Source organism: Siphateles boraxobius, unplaced genomic scaffold (genome assembly GCF_051911475.1).
Source record: "Siphateles boraxobius isolate OS27281-9 unplaced genomic scaffold, OSU_SipBor_1 72, whole genome shotgun sequence".
Taxonomy (NCBI): Eukaryota; Metazoa; Chordata; class Actinopteri; order Cypriniformes; family Leuciscidae; genus Siphateles; species Siphateles boraxobius.
The window spans coordinates 604,936-620,046 of NW_027509200.1; the positions used below are offsets into that span (position 1 = coordinate 604,936).

The 15,111-nt window shown below is 42.5% G+C and overlaps 1 protein-coding gene across 1 annotated transcript in view; it reads right to left on the reverse strand.

The window, feature by feature from the left end:
- Positions 1-893: 893 nt before the first annotated feature.
- LOC143724303 (cadherin-2) overlaps positions 894-15,111 on the reverse strand; it is a 122,158-nt gene continuing 107,940 nt past the window's right edge. Inside the window, exons 15-16 of the mRNA XM_077217301.1 lie at positions 6,443-6,589; positions 894-1,612 (exon numbers count right to left, since the gene is read on the reverse strand). Of these exons, the coding sequence (XP_077073416.1) occupies positions 1,406-1,612; positions 6,443-6,589 (354 nt within the window). The 3' untranslated portion in view covers positions 894-1,405. The remainder of the gene's footprint in view (positions 1,613-6,442; positions 6,590-15,111) is intronic.

Genomic DNA, 15,111 nt, shown 5'->3' on the forward strand with positions numbered 1-15,111 from the left:
CACCTTCACTAGTCTCGTCACACACACCTTCACTTGTCTCGTCACACACACCTTCACACTCACCTTCACTGGTCTCGTCACACACACCTTCATTGGTCTCGTCACACACACCTACACACTCACCTTCACTGGTCTCGTCAGACTCACCTTCACTGGTCTCGTCACACACACCTTCACTGGTCTCGTCACACACACCTTCACTGGTCTCGTCACACACACCTTCACTGGTCTCGTCACACACACCTTCACTGGTCTCGTCACACACACCTTCACTGGTCTCGTCACACACACCTTCACTGGTCTCGTCACACTCACCTTCACTGGTCTCGTCACACACACCTTCACTGGTCTCGTCACACACACCTTCACTGGTCTCGTCACACACACCTTCACTGGTCTCGTCACACACACCTTCACTGGTCTCGTCACACACACCTTCACTGGTCTCGTCACACACACCTTCACTGGTCTCGTCACACTCACCTTCACTGGTCTCGTCACACACACCTTCACTGGTCTCGTCACACACACCTTCACTGGTCTCGTCACACACACCTTCACTGGTCTCGTCACACACACCTTCACTGGTCTCGTCACACACACCTTCACTGGTCTCGTCACACACACCTTCACATGTTTACCCGTGTGGTTTCCTTTATTCTCTTTAATACATTCCTGTGAACGATCATCCGTTGGAAAACAAATTTCCATGTAAAATGTTGAAAAATCCATTCTGACATGAACTCTCATTGAGCTGAATTTAACTATTTAGAAGTCATTCAGAAATTCATTCTGCTCTTTAATTAATAAAGGCCTTTTTCTTTACTGTGAAGCAAACTTATGTCTACATGCAATGTAATGTAACTACAGTTAATGTAGGAAACCTACAAACATTTCAGTTATATATATATATTTTTTATTTCAAACTATGTGCATATGTTAAATCCGTGTTGAACAAATAGCCTAAGAATCCTGTGGACTGTATAGTGTCTTACAATTTGTCTTACAATATGTGGAAAAAAAATAAAGTTAAATAATCCTTTTGAAAAACAGTTTGTAAGCAAAAAAGAAAAGCATGATCATTTGTATCATAGATAAACGCATTCTTAAATCTTAAAATCACTCAAGTCAGTATAAGAAAAGCCTTGAACATAAATCATTCAGATCCCAAACAAATGTACAAAAAGGCACATTAAATCCCTTTGCTTCTATACTGTAAAGTTCAAGTGTAACGAGTATCATACTCTGAAAGTGTTCCACATTTATGCATAACTATTGCTTTAAGCCTTGAGTTAATTATTAACATTTTGCCTTGGGATGCTGTGTTTGCTTGTATTGATCCTTTAAAACACATTTCTGCAGCTGTCATCTGAAATGAGGGAAAAAGCTGTGGCGTTCTTGTCTTTCACTCGTCTGTGCCACCATACATGTCAGCTAGTTTAGTGAAGCGTGGACCCCAGTCGTTGAGGTAATGGTAATCCTGGTCTCCATCACTGCTGGAGGAGTTGATGGAGCTGAGTGATCCTGCAGGAGAGCCGTCACCCTCGTAGTCAAACACTAACAGCGAGTCGTACGGTGGAGCAGTTGTGTCTTTATCAGCAGCCCTGAGACCCTGCAAACACAACGCACACAGTACCAGTTCACTTTTACAACTCATTTATTCATAAACTATTTTTCCAGTGTTACAAATTAGCTCAATTGAACTATCCATTAGTGGTGTGCAGCGAAGCAAAATCTGTATCAGTTATGATGGCACAAGAACTCTTTATTTACAAAATAACACCCCGAACACGCAGGAGACATCCGGAATAACACCAGGATACAACCACATCAACATAAGCAACACTGAACAGAGAAATTCAAGGGCTTATATACACAGAACTAGAACTAGATCATTAACAAAACCAGAAACAGGTGTTTAACTTAATCTGGAATGAGAACACAGGCAAATGTGATCTTGAAAAATTAAACCAAAACACAATGAAACTAAACATAACTGAACTGACTTTACACCCCTCCCTGAAGGTGGCGTAACACTACAGTCCGAGGAGGAAGGGTGAGGACACAGAACAGGAGAGGAGCTCTCGAGGAAAACACCATGGAGGAGATGAGATATTAGTGGGCACCTTGGACACATGACCCGCTCTAGGGTGAAGAAAGGCTTTCACTATGCCGGGTGAAGATTCTAGGCAGGAAGGAGATACCGACAAGGCCTGCAAGTCTCCATTTTGTTTTGGTATGGTCTCCACAACCTCGGTTCTATGAGCTGAACCAAGGGCCAAGCCCACAGTTTCCATAACTGAAAGAAGGTGAAATATCGTGCCCCCCAGAGGTGTGCCATATCATACCGTCCACGATAACACGATATTTAAATGATAAAAAAAGTGTCATATTGCAATATCAATGATATAGCGACACAATGACCTATGGCGCATTTCCGTTCCCTAGCGCGCACAACAACACCTGTCTGAGCGTGGGAGCTCAGTTCCGGTCTTGGTTAGTAAACTCGTAAACACAGTTGGTTACGTCTTAAATAAGCATAAAACGCATGTGACAGTGTGACAGCCAATGTAATGGAAACAGTATTGGATCCGGGCACTAGCTCTAAAAGTGACAGCGGCCATATGTGTCTGTCATTAATGTTGTCATCAAAACAACAAAATATAGCTTTAATTGTAGAAATCAGAATTAATAGCCTATGCATTTAATTTAGTCAGGACTAAAAGACTATCAGTGTTATTTTACATTTGATTACCTGATTCAGTTTCTCTAGTATTTCTGAATACTAGTGTTAGACCAACCCAAAAACTTCTCCTTATTTGTATCTTTATTATGTTGTATACATTTTTGCTACTTTTTTTCAATTTGATTCAAAGATTGAAATCAAGCTTTTTTGTGTTGTGTAAACTCTTAACAACAAAATTACCCAATTGTAAAAATGCAATGAGTGAGCAAACATGAGTGAGATAAATGTAATTAAAAAATGGTCGTCATATCGTCATAAATATCATTATCGCACATATTCTTGAAATATTGTGATATAATTTTGAGGCTATATCGCCCACCCCTAGTGCCTCCTGATCAGAATCTCCAGAGGAGAGCCGTCGAGGAGGGACACCAGGTCTGAGAACCAAACTTGGGCTGGGGCTACTAACAGCAGATGGACCCCATCCCGGCGAACCCTCTCAAGAACTCCCGATAGCAGAGCGATCTGGGGAAATGTGTACAGACGTAGCCTCAGCCATGTCTGTACTATGGCATCCAGTCTGAGAGAAGTGAGGGAGAACCACATTGGACAGTGTGTTGTCTCTTGCGATGCAAACAGGTTTACTTCCGCATGATCAAACTTCTCCCACAGAAGCTCCATCACCCGCCTATGATGTTCCGTCACGCCATTGGACTGATTTCATACGTGCTTCACGACGCAATAACGCAGATGTGCTCTCACAGCATCTCAACGCAGCTTGAGTTCTCTTGAAAGGGAATCGCTGCTGCAATAGTAGAGTAAAAATGGTTGACAGGCTTAGAAATGATGGAATGAATGATGAGTGGTCTATGTCACAGGGTTGCCTGAAGGGAATCTGGGTGGAAAGGTCGTGATACTCAGGTAGGCTGACAAAATATGAGCTGTGGGAATGGACGGGGAATCCCTGCTATTGCTGGGAAAGGAGGTGAGTAGGTGGAATGTATTGATTAATGCAGAATTACTAGTGACTAGATTATAGATTGAGTGATTGATGAGCTTGTTAGGTGAGACCTTTTTTTGGGGGGGTGTCTAAAGGAAGGAATGGCTGGAGTAACGGTTTGCTGGAATGCCTGATCTGGCCAAGACTGATTTGGACCAGTGTCTGGACAGTAGTGTTGCTGTCCAGTAATAGGAGGTCAGAGAAAGACGAATGGATTTAAGGATCAAATTTAGAATTTCAGGTAAATAGCAAACATCTGAGGAATCGAGTGTTCTGGCTGTGTTTTCTGTGAGAACCTCAGTAACTGGTGACAGAGCAGCTGGTTAAGCGGTTGGAGCTGGAAAAGGTGACTTAGGCCGCATTTACACAGGCCTTAATGGCCAATTCTGATTTATTGACTATATATGATTTTTTTGATGACCATCTGACATTTTCTTTTAAAAGTTACCCTTATCTGATATCTGCATTTACACTATACGTTTGGTGAAACAACGCAGACGTACTACACATCAGAACGCCAGCAGCCATATCAGCCTGTAGCCCAAGACTGGTTGCCCACTGATGCTAGCAGGACTGAGGCTGGTCAGTGTCTGGATGGGAGACTCCTGGGTAAACCAGCTCACTGCTGGGAGAGGTGTTAGTGAGGCCAGCAGGGGGCGCTCACCCTGTGGTCTGTGTGGGTCCTAACGCCCCAGTGTAGTGACGGGGACACTATACTGTCAAAGAGCACTGTCCTTCGGATGAGACGTAAAACCGAGGTCCTGACTCTATGTGGTCATTCAAAATCCCAGGATGTCCTTCGATAAAGAGTAGGGGTGTAACCCCGGCATCCTGGCACAATTTGCCCCTCGACCTCTGTCCATCATGGCCTCCTAATCATCCCCATATACTGATTGGCTTCATCACTGTCTCCTCTCCACCAGTAAGCTGCCGTGTGGTGGGCGTTCTGGTGCAATATGGCTGCCGTCGCATCATCCAGGTGGAGCTACACATTGGTGGTGGTTGAGGAGATTCCCCCCTTCCATGTAAAGCGCTTTGAGTACCCAGAAAAGCACTATATAAATGTAACAAATTATTATTATTACTGAGACCGAAAAGTAACTAAAAACGTCACGGTTTGAAATGTAATTTTGCATTTTTCGTGCAATGCGAAACTGCATTTTGCTTGTACTTTCTCTACGCCCCAAAAGCTCAAAAGACATAAAACTTCAACATGACACCACTGGATTGAGCCTTCGTCAAGAGCCATTGAAAAGAGTCATTTGATTGTGGTTGGTGTCCACCTGAGTTGACGTCATTTGCCACCGTCGCTTTTTCAATGACATAAAAACTGTCATTGACAGGGGAATATCCGGTCTATCCAATTACATGGCAGAAGCAAATGCACCAGTCTGAGAATATCGAATCCATGAGCTTTTCTGCTGTTTACACATTCATGGGTCATATACGACCTGTGCCACATGGGAGGAAAAAAAATCGGAACTGGCACACTTGAATCTTTTTTCTGCACTTAGGCATGTAAACGTAGTCTAGTAAGTTAACGTAAATGTAATAGCGTAGAGCTACGTCACACGTAGGCTCACTATTGGCCGACGCTGGTCATGTGTGTGATGCGTGTGACGTACAACAACAGAAGCTTACGCTATTACACTAGTGAACTGACTCGAGGCCCACAGAGAAGGATATGAATAGTTGGAATAAAGTCATTATTTTTGTTTTCTTTTTTGCGCACAAAAAGTATTCTCGTCGATTGATAAACTTAAGATTGAGCCACTGTAGTCACTTGGACTATTTTAACGATGTCTTTAATAACTTTTCGGTCCTGTCAAGTTTCAATCCCTTAGAAGCCTATGGAGGAGTGATCCAGCTCTCAGATTTAATAACAAATATCTTAATTTGTGTTGTGAAGATGAACGAAGGTATTACGGGGTTGAACAACATGAGGGAGAGTAAATACTGACAGAATTTACATTTTTGGGTGAACTATCCCTTTAAGATGGTGGGTACCCAGTTTGGCCATTTGTGCAAATCAGACAAATGGCCTAGGATGATTTACAAAAAAGTTTTGTTTTTAAAAAAAAACTCAAATTGTGAACAAACATCTTGTGTATAAATAGATACAGAAATGAACAAGTGATTTGGGGGTACTAAAGGATTCAAAGGAAATCATTTTTAATCCAGCCATCGTGTTTCCAGACTTATTAGCGAAAACAATTTCAGCTTCTAACAAAATCAGGCACACAATCTCATGTAGTATGTATACTCTACTTTAGGGAAAATACAACACATTTTTACCAAATAATAAATTGAAACTTGAATGACTGATCATTATGAAAAGTTGATACATATAAAAATTTTGTCCTTTGATCAAACTCTTGCAGAGTTATGACAGGTTTTTAGCTGTTGCAGAACTCATGATTGTAATATCCACACCTGCCTCAGTCACACAAATATTATCTCAAACACTCACCCTCTTCAGTGAAATACACTCTCCACCATTAAATCCTTGTTTTACACAACAAGGATTACACTAACCCTTTCCAATGGGCGTTTCACCCCAAAGCCCCTCACTGCCTACCTAGGGCATCTGAGTTTATCAAAATATGTCAGTACTAGCAACAACACATCATTTGCCACATTTATGAACACACCTGCTGTACCACACAATCTGTAGTTTTCAACTGTGTTCTTCTCTTTTTAAACAACTATTTTTAATAGTATTCTGTTTGTCTGATGGGTGTATAGTGCTACTTCACCTCACTGATGAAATCTCCAATATCTCCAGGATGAGGTGCGGTGGATCTGATGGGGTAATGGGGCTCGGGATGCAGAGGTCTCTCATCAAACCTGCGGATGCCATGAGTCTCTGTATCTGGCTGCTGCAGCTGGCTCAGGTCATAATCCTGTTTGCAAACACAAACGTACAGAAAATGCTAAGTGCAAGACCATTGTTAGACGTTTGTTTACTTTGTGTATGGTATAGAGGAAACAATATTGATGCATAGACCACTTCTTTTCTTGCAACTGGAGTTTGTATTATTTCTTCAAATCTGTGTCATCTTAAACTATATAAAAGATCCTAGGTGTAACGTGTAAGCAGGGACGAGGCAGAGAGAGAATCCAGATGCAAGCACAAGTTTTAATAGACAAACATAAACGCAAAATAATACAGGAACAAGGGTAAAATCAACAAGGAGAACAACAGCTGGAGAACAACGGCTGGAACACACATACAGAAGCAATGACCGACAAACAACAACTGAAGCACAGAGGTTTAAATAGACAGCCTAACAAGGGCTAACAAGGGACAGGTGTTGGTGATTGATGTCATGAGAACTAATGAGATCTGAGGAAGGACCATCGCATGGACACGACGATAACGCATCCCTGAAGTGCCAGCCTCATCAACACTGTGAAGGCCTCATGGACACCTCAACAAACTCGTCTCCATACTGGCGTGATGACTCCGACCCCAACCAGATGAACTGGATAAATATTGTGAAAGTTCTGATCCAATCTGACTTCTGACCTATTATGCCGCCTAAATCATAATCATACACTGTTGGTTCGTTGGCCAGAGGAGAACTGAGACTGAGACTGAGCCTGGGTTCTCCCAAGGTTTTTTTCTCCATTCTGTCTCTGATGGAGTTTTGGTTCCTTCACTGTCATTTTTCGCCTTTCTTCGCCTTTGTCGCCATTGGCTTTTGGCTTGTTTAGTTGGGGACATTTAATTTTATATTTAACAATACTATTACAACATTATTTTCCTGTTATCTCTTCAAAGCTGCCTTGAAACAATCTGTATTGTAAAAAGCGCTATATAAATAAAGGTGACTTGACTTGACCTTCTATAGCTGGGGAAGTTTTCACACTAAATCTAACTGAATCAAACTAAAGATTTACAAAGAACCGAAACTCATTCATGATCTGCACTGCTGTTTTCTAATGTTTGAAAGATAGTACTGAGGTAGTTTTGAAACTGTGGCATATTTAATTTTATATAATATAATATAATTTTAAATCTCATCTTAAAACTTACTTTTTCACCTTGGCTTTTAACACTCTATAGTTTACCTTCCTGGATTTCTCTTTTATTCTATTGACTGCTTATTTTGGCTGTGTGGTATTTATCTGTGTATATTAGTTTTATTTTATTTTTCTGTTTCTTGCATACTTGGTCAACCTCGGTTGTGTCTTAAACGTGCTCTATAAATAAACGATTGATTGATATTATTATTGTTTTATAAAAAAAAATGTATGTGTTGTATTTTGGAACTCCTGTGTTGGCACAGGTAAATTTTTATTCAGCAATGTTTACACTTTACAGAAATGTATTTTTATATCAGATTTCAGAGGCTTTGTTTCATTTTACTGCACAGTTATGTTTTCTAGACTGTACAGAAATTTTTATTTTCTATGACATTGCAGAGGTTTATTTTTCATTTTATGTTAAGTGTACAGTTGTACAGTTTAATTTATTTACATCTAAACGCAGCCACTAGAGTTCTTACTAGAACCAGGAAGTATGACCATATTAGCCCGGTTCTGTCAACACTGCATTGGTGTCACGGTTAGGTCCAGATGATGATGAAGGAGAGTTGAAAAATGATTTCAATATCCCAAGGCCTTTACTGCCAGGTAAGTCTCCGCCCAAAGGCAAGTTATATTCACTCTCTATTCCTGAGAGGGAGGCTATGGAGAAATATATTTCTGATTCTCTCTAGCAACCAAGTTCATTCGCCCTTCCTCTTCTCCAGCGGGGGCGGGGTTCTTTTTTGTGGGGAAGAAGGATGGTTCTCTGTGACCTTGCATTTATTACCGAGGGCTGAATAACATCACGGTAAAGAATACTTATCTTTTGCCGTTGATGTCTTCAGCTTTCGGGAGGTTACAGGAGCATCCATCTTCACAAAACTGGATTTGCGTAACGCTTATCATTTGGTCCACATTAGGGAGGGGGATGAGTGGAAAACTGTGTTTAACACCCTCAGGGGGCACTTTGAATACTTGGTCATGCCGTTCGGGCTGTCCAACTCCCCAGCAGTTTTCCAGGCACTGGTCAATGAAGTGTTGCGAGATATGATCGATTAGTTCATATATGTCTACCTGGACGACATATTGATTTTTTCTTCTTCTCTCCAGGAACATGTGCAACACGTCCGACGAGTGCTTCAGGTTGCTAGAGAATGGGCTTTTTGTCAAGGCAGAGAAATGCGAATTTAATGCACAGTCTGTTCCTTTCCTGGCGTACATTGTCTCGTCTGAGGGAATGCGGATGGATCCTGAGAAGATTAAGGCTGTGGTGGATTGGCCAAGTCCAGATTCCCGCAAGGCCCTGCAGAGGTTTCTGGGGTTCGCCAAATTCTACCGGCGTTTTATTCGCAACTTCAGCCAACAAGTCGCGCCTCTGACTGCCTTGACCTCCCCCAGAACTACGTTCAGGTGGTCAGACACAGCTGAGGCTGTGTTTGCCAAACTTTAAGCCCGCTTCGTTTCGGCCCCCATCCTCGTCGCCCCTGATTCTTCACTTCAGTTCGTGGTGGAGGTCGATGCGTCAGAGGTGGGAGTAGGTGTAGTGTTATCCCAACGCTCTTCCACAGACGACAAGATGCATCCCTGCGCATTTTTGTCTCATCGTCTATCCCCAGCCGAACGTAATTAAGACATTGGTAACAGGGAGTTGTTGGCAGTCAAGTTAGTGTTGGAGGAATTGTGCCACTGGTTAGAAGGGTCGGGGGTACCTTTTATCGTCTGGACCGATCACAAGAACCTAGAATACATTAGGACCGCCAAAAGATTGAACTCCAGGCAGGCTCAGTGGGCACTTTTTTTCGATCGTTTTGATTTTTCTCTCTCATAACGTCCGGGTTCCAAGAACATCAAACCCGACGCTTTATCTCGTATATTTGATTTTTCCGAACGCCAGTCCACTCCCGAGTGTATTTTACCCGAAACCATATTTTTTTCCACACTCACATGGGAGGTCGAATCGAGGGTCAAGAAGGGTCGCCCGGTTGCCCACCGAATTGCTTATTTGTACCGGAGGGATTACGGTCGGACGTCATCCAGTGGGGTCATAGCTCCAACGTGGCTTGCCATCCGGGAAATAATCGCACTAGTTTTTTAGTCAAGCAACGGTTCTGGTGGCCACTTATGGCTCGCGACATTCACGATTTTGTTTTGGCTTGCTCGGTCTGTGCCACTGGTAAGACTTCCAATCGACCTCCAGACGGGTTACTTCAGCTGCTGCCGGTTACTTCGAGACCCTGGTCCCATATCGCTCTAGATTTTATCACCGCCCTCCCACCCTCCCAGGGTAACACAGTAGTTTTGACTGTGGTGGACCGATTCTCGAAGGCGGCCCATTTTATTCCCTTGCCCAAATTACCCTCAGCCAAGGAGACAGCGGTGACAATCGTTGACCACGTCTTTCGGTTACATGGCCTCCCTAGAGACGTGGTTTCCGACAGGGGACCCCAGTTCATGTCCAAATTTTGCCGAGAGTTTTGTAGGTTACTGGGGGTGACGGTTAGTCTGTCCTCAGGGTTCCATCCCCAGAGCAATGGCCAGACCGAAAGAGCCAACCAAGATTTGGAGAGGGTGTTGCAATGTTTGGTCTCCAAGAATCCTTCCTCTTGGAGCCAACAACTGTCTATGGTGGAGTACGCGCACAACACGTTGCCAGTGTCGGCCATGGGCCAATTTTCATTTGAATGTAGTGTAGGTTACCAGCCACCTATTTTTCCCAGTCTGGAATCCGTGGTTGCGGTCCCCTCCGCTCACGCCTTCGTCCAGAGGTGTCACCGCACTTGGACTAGAGCCCGTGAGACTCTACTCCAGGTGGGGGCGTGCACCAAGGCCAAGGCCGATTGCCACAGGTCAAAGCCTCCCGTATACGTCGTTGGTCAAAAAGTGTGGCTTTCAACCAGGAACATTCCTCTTCGCAGATGGGGAGACCACATATTCGGTTAACCGCATTCTGGACTCTAGGCGGAGGGGACGCGGATTTCAGTACTTGGTGGACTGAGAAGGTTACGGTCCGGAGGAGAGAAGTTGGGTGCCTGCCAGAGACATCCTGGATCACTCCCTTATCGATAATTACAATCGACAGGTAAGGGAGCCTGGGAACGGCAGGAGGCGTTCTTAGGAGGAGGGGTACTGTCACGGTAGACACATTCACTGTCCCTTCTAGTCTTGTGTTTATGTTGTTGTATGAGTGCACGTGTGTAGTGGGCATGAATGTATGTCATTACCTAATCCGCTCCAGCTGATCATCATTACATCACCAGCTGCAGGCACTCTCACCATGCTTTATATGCTCACCACTTTTTCTCATCCTTGTCAGATCGTTGTTTGATGTTGTCGGTGTTGGTGACCCAGTCTTCGTGTTCCTGCCTTGTGTGTGCCTGTGGTCACACCCTGCCGGGGCTCATGGGGGCCCATCGGTGGGGGTCCCCCCAGACATCAACCAGCGGTCGAGAAGCAGGAGCAAGAGAGCACTGATCTTGTGATCAGTGATTATTAACATGAAGATATCACACCCTCTGGGGGACTGTGAGCCAATAAGAAGTGTTTCCTTTGGAGGGAAAATTTTACGACCCTTTGTGTTAGAGCAGGACATTTGAATCTGTAATTTCATTGGGTGTTTAAGAAAAAGAATCTTCAAGATTCTCATAAAACCCAAGCGTTGCAACGTTAGCAAAATGTAATGTAAATTAACAAATGGGGAACGAAGATTGGAGTTTATAGAGATCAAATATACCACACAGATTTGTATGCAAAGTCTGAAACATTAACCCATTAGAGTTTACAATAAAACATAGGCCAAAACAACATCAGAAGGAAAATCATGAGATGTGAAAATTAGATAAATGTTTATACATTTCTCAAGTGGTTATATATATATATATATATATATATATATATATATATATATATATATATATATATATATATTATATAGGATTAACAGGGTTCTCAGGAGAATTGAGTGAGTGTCACATCCCTCAGGAATTTCCTTTTTGAGGTGGTAAAAATCCTCATCTATGTAACAGGACACTGAGTTCTGCCAGTGGTGTTAGTTTCAGGGGAAGTTGGTCACATATCTTAGTTGGGAGAGTGAGTTTGCCGGACTATTCGTTAAATATAATGAATAATTTGTGTGTGATTGGTCCAGACGCTACATATATTAACAATGCATTAAATCACATTACACATTAACCCCATCGTTGTAAATTCTCTCAAGGTGTGGTATCAGCTTAGAAAGCTCTTTAAACTCCCTCAAACGTGCTCTCTTACTCCTATAGCCTATAATCACGCATTCCCTCCCTCGCAGACAGATCAAACTTTCTTATCATGGAAAGAAAAAGAAATTATATTGATAGGCGATTTATACATTAACAATGTATTTGCTTCCTTCGCCCAGCTTAGGCAAAAGTTTGGACTACCCCCCTCTAATTTTTTTAGGTATTTACAAGTACGAAGCTACGTTAAAAGTAATATACCTAACTTTGAAACCTATAAACCCCCTGAGCATCTTTATCACTGTATGACCTTTGAACTTGATATGAAGGGTTTGGTTTCCAAATTTTTTGAATACTTAAATGACTCCAGAGTTCCTACTTCAGAGTATTTAAAGATGTCCTGGGAAAAAGACTTGGGTATAGATATTTCGGAAGACTCCTGGGCCAAGTCCCTTCGGGGTATTAGGTCTTGCTCCATCAGTTCTAATTTTCAGCTGATACAATACAAAGTGGTGCATAGATTGCACTACTCTCGTACAAAATTACATTCTATATATCCCTCTGTCTCGCCTTTGTGTATTAAGTGCAAGTCCAATGAGGGTACATTGGCTCATTTATTCTGGTTCTGCCCAAAAATATGTAAATTCTGGTCTGAGGTCTTTTGTTTTTACTCAAAGATACTTAAGACTGATTTTCCTCATGATCCCAATGTTGCAATATTAGGCTGGGCCCCTTCTTTAGTGACCTATAACCTTAATCAAATCCAGACTATACAATATGGGATGACAATAGCGAAGAAAGCAATTTTGTTGATCTGGAACAAAGAGTGTGTCCCTAAATTTGAGACGTGGATTGCAGAGGTTAGCAGTGTGTTACATATGGAAAAAATCAGATAAGAAATTGCTGGTAAACCGAATAAATTTTTCTCAGATTTGGAAGTCTTCTATAGAATTTCTGGAAGGGGATCATGGAATTTAAACATGTTGGACATATGTTCTAGGAAGTGTGGTACTGTAGATTATATAGCGTCTTGCAGGGTACAATAACTCACTTTATTTCCATAATTGGGTAATCATTGGTATTGGCATTTTATTTTAAACATTTTACTTTTAATGTATATCTAGAGATCAGCAATGTGTATCTGTATGTACATATGTAGGTATGGGCATCGTATGTTTAAGTGGGTATTTGTATTTATACATATGTGACCAGTCACAGAAACCAGGGACACAAGTCGGCAGAACAACTTTCGAGCAAAATGAGAAAGAAGAGTTTTTTTTCAAAATTGGTGAATTTCAATTTTTTGCAGAATCTGTTAATTGAAATCACGAAGAAGCCTCTCCATGTTTGAGATAGCAGTATTGGTATATTTAAAAGCTTACATTTTGAGGTTGAAATCGGCTTGTTTTCGGAGATTCTAGCATGCAGTAGGGGCCTGGCGTGTCATTGTCTGTGTGTATTTCCATACTGAATAACCCGGCGCTTTTGCCCCCGCCCTCCAAGTGAACCGCATGGCTACTTATTATGCTGTGCTCTGGCCGGCTCTATCTGATATCAAAATTCAATGAAGATGGATGCCGCAAAGATTGTCGGAGATGAAATGAACCGTCTGGCAGTTACACCGAAAATGTTTTCGCCGCACTTCGTGGGCTCGGGAAACTGAACCGGAGGTATGGGTGCGGCGCGCGCGCCCTCAGTGCTTGAATACGGCCGCTCGGCTCGCTGACAGCGGTGGCTGGCTGTTTCATATGTGACGTCCCGATTCGTTTGAATGGGGAACGTTTTGTGAACAGGGAACAGAGTTAATGGACTGGCAACAATCTCCATAGAACATGAACTGGCACAGAGAATCGAAATAGAGGATGCAGTTAAGACCTTTGCTGCGATGAAGGCCTGCCGTGCGTGTTTCTGAAATGGAAGTTAAGCTTAATTTGCTCTTTAGTCGTTATTTAAGATGCTGAACCTGCTGATGATATAATGTGTTTGCGGACATTTCATTTGTGTGTGTATACGCACATAAGAAAGTGGTGTAAAGAGATTGCACAACTTCTCCAAATATTATCAGATTTCCACATGTTACACATCGTTGGAAAGCTTGGAGATTACACTTTCAGAATATTATGAATAACTCAAAATGCCCCAGAACCGACTTGTTTCCCTAGTTTCCGTGACCGGTCACATATGTGTATATAGGCATTTATCATTATTAAAAAAAAAAAAAAATTATTATTATTTATTTACTTTATTTTCTTGTTACTTGTATGCTGGCATGGGGTGGGGGGTTGTTCTGTAAAAATGTGAATAGCTTTAAATAAAATATATATATATATTTTTTAAATCACATTACACATTAATAAACCACAATAAATAAAACAAATTAAGTGATGTCTCAAGTCACGTGAATTAGCGCTCATTGGACAGGCGTCCAATCACAATGACTTCCGGAAAAGGGGAAGTAACCAATGACATTTGAGGTTATTAAAACAGTAAGTCCCACCCCTCGACTGCCAAATATAAAATTGTTTGAGCGAGCAAAAGCAGCAGGCGAGCGCAGATCAAGCGCGAGATCATGCGCGCGCGAGAGGGCTTGTATTGTGCAGAGGAGATGTCATGAGCGCGCGCAGGGTTTGAATGAGCTCGCGTGTTCCCGTTTCCTCACGTGTAGATCTGTTATCCTCTTGTGAAAGTCATTTACCGCGCGCGCCAGCATCTGTTGGGTGCTCCGTTCTTTTGTCATTGATTTATCGCCATAGTATGACGTTCAAACTGTTAAGGTGAAATTCAGCAGCACAGCCCAGTCCACAAAGGACGTCCGTATTGGCAGATATTGCCTGACCCATACGGCTCTTCAGTAACGAAGCCTGACAGATACCTGTGAAACCTAGACAGATTTCACACTGCACGATTTTCAAAGTAGTCGGGTCACTGTTCTTTTCACACTGCACGACTATCTGGGTTAAAAGACAGTTGCTAGAGTGTGTGTGTGTGTGTGTGTGTGTACACACTGCACGATGGATCATCGACAGGACGTTTCACACGGCATGATTTAACAAAAGTAGGAATCGCAGACAACTTCTGTCTGGTCCGCAAACGACGTTTCACAACCAAACACACGTGAGAAATGATAAGGATATAACGCAAGATCACGTGTGCGCGATCCAAATTGTGTGTGCGCTGATTTG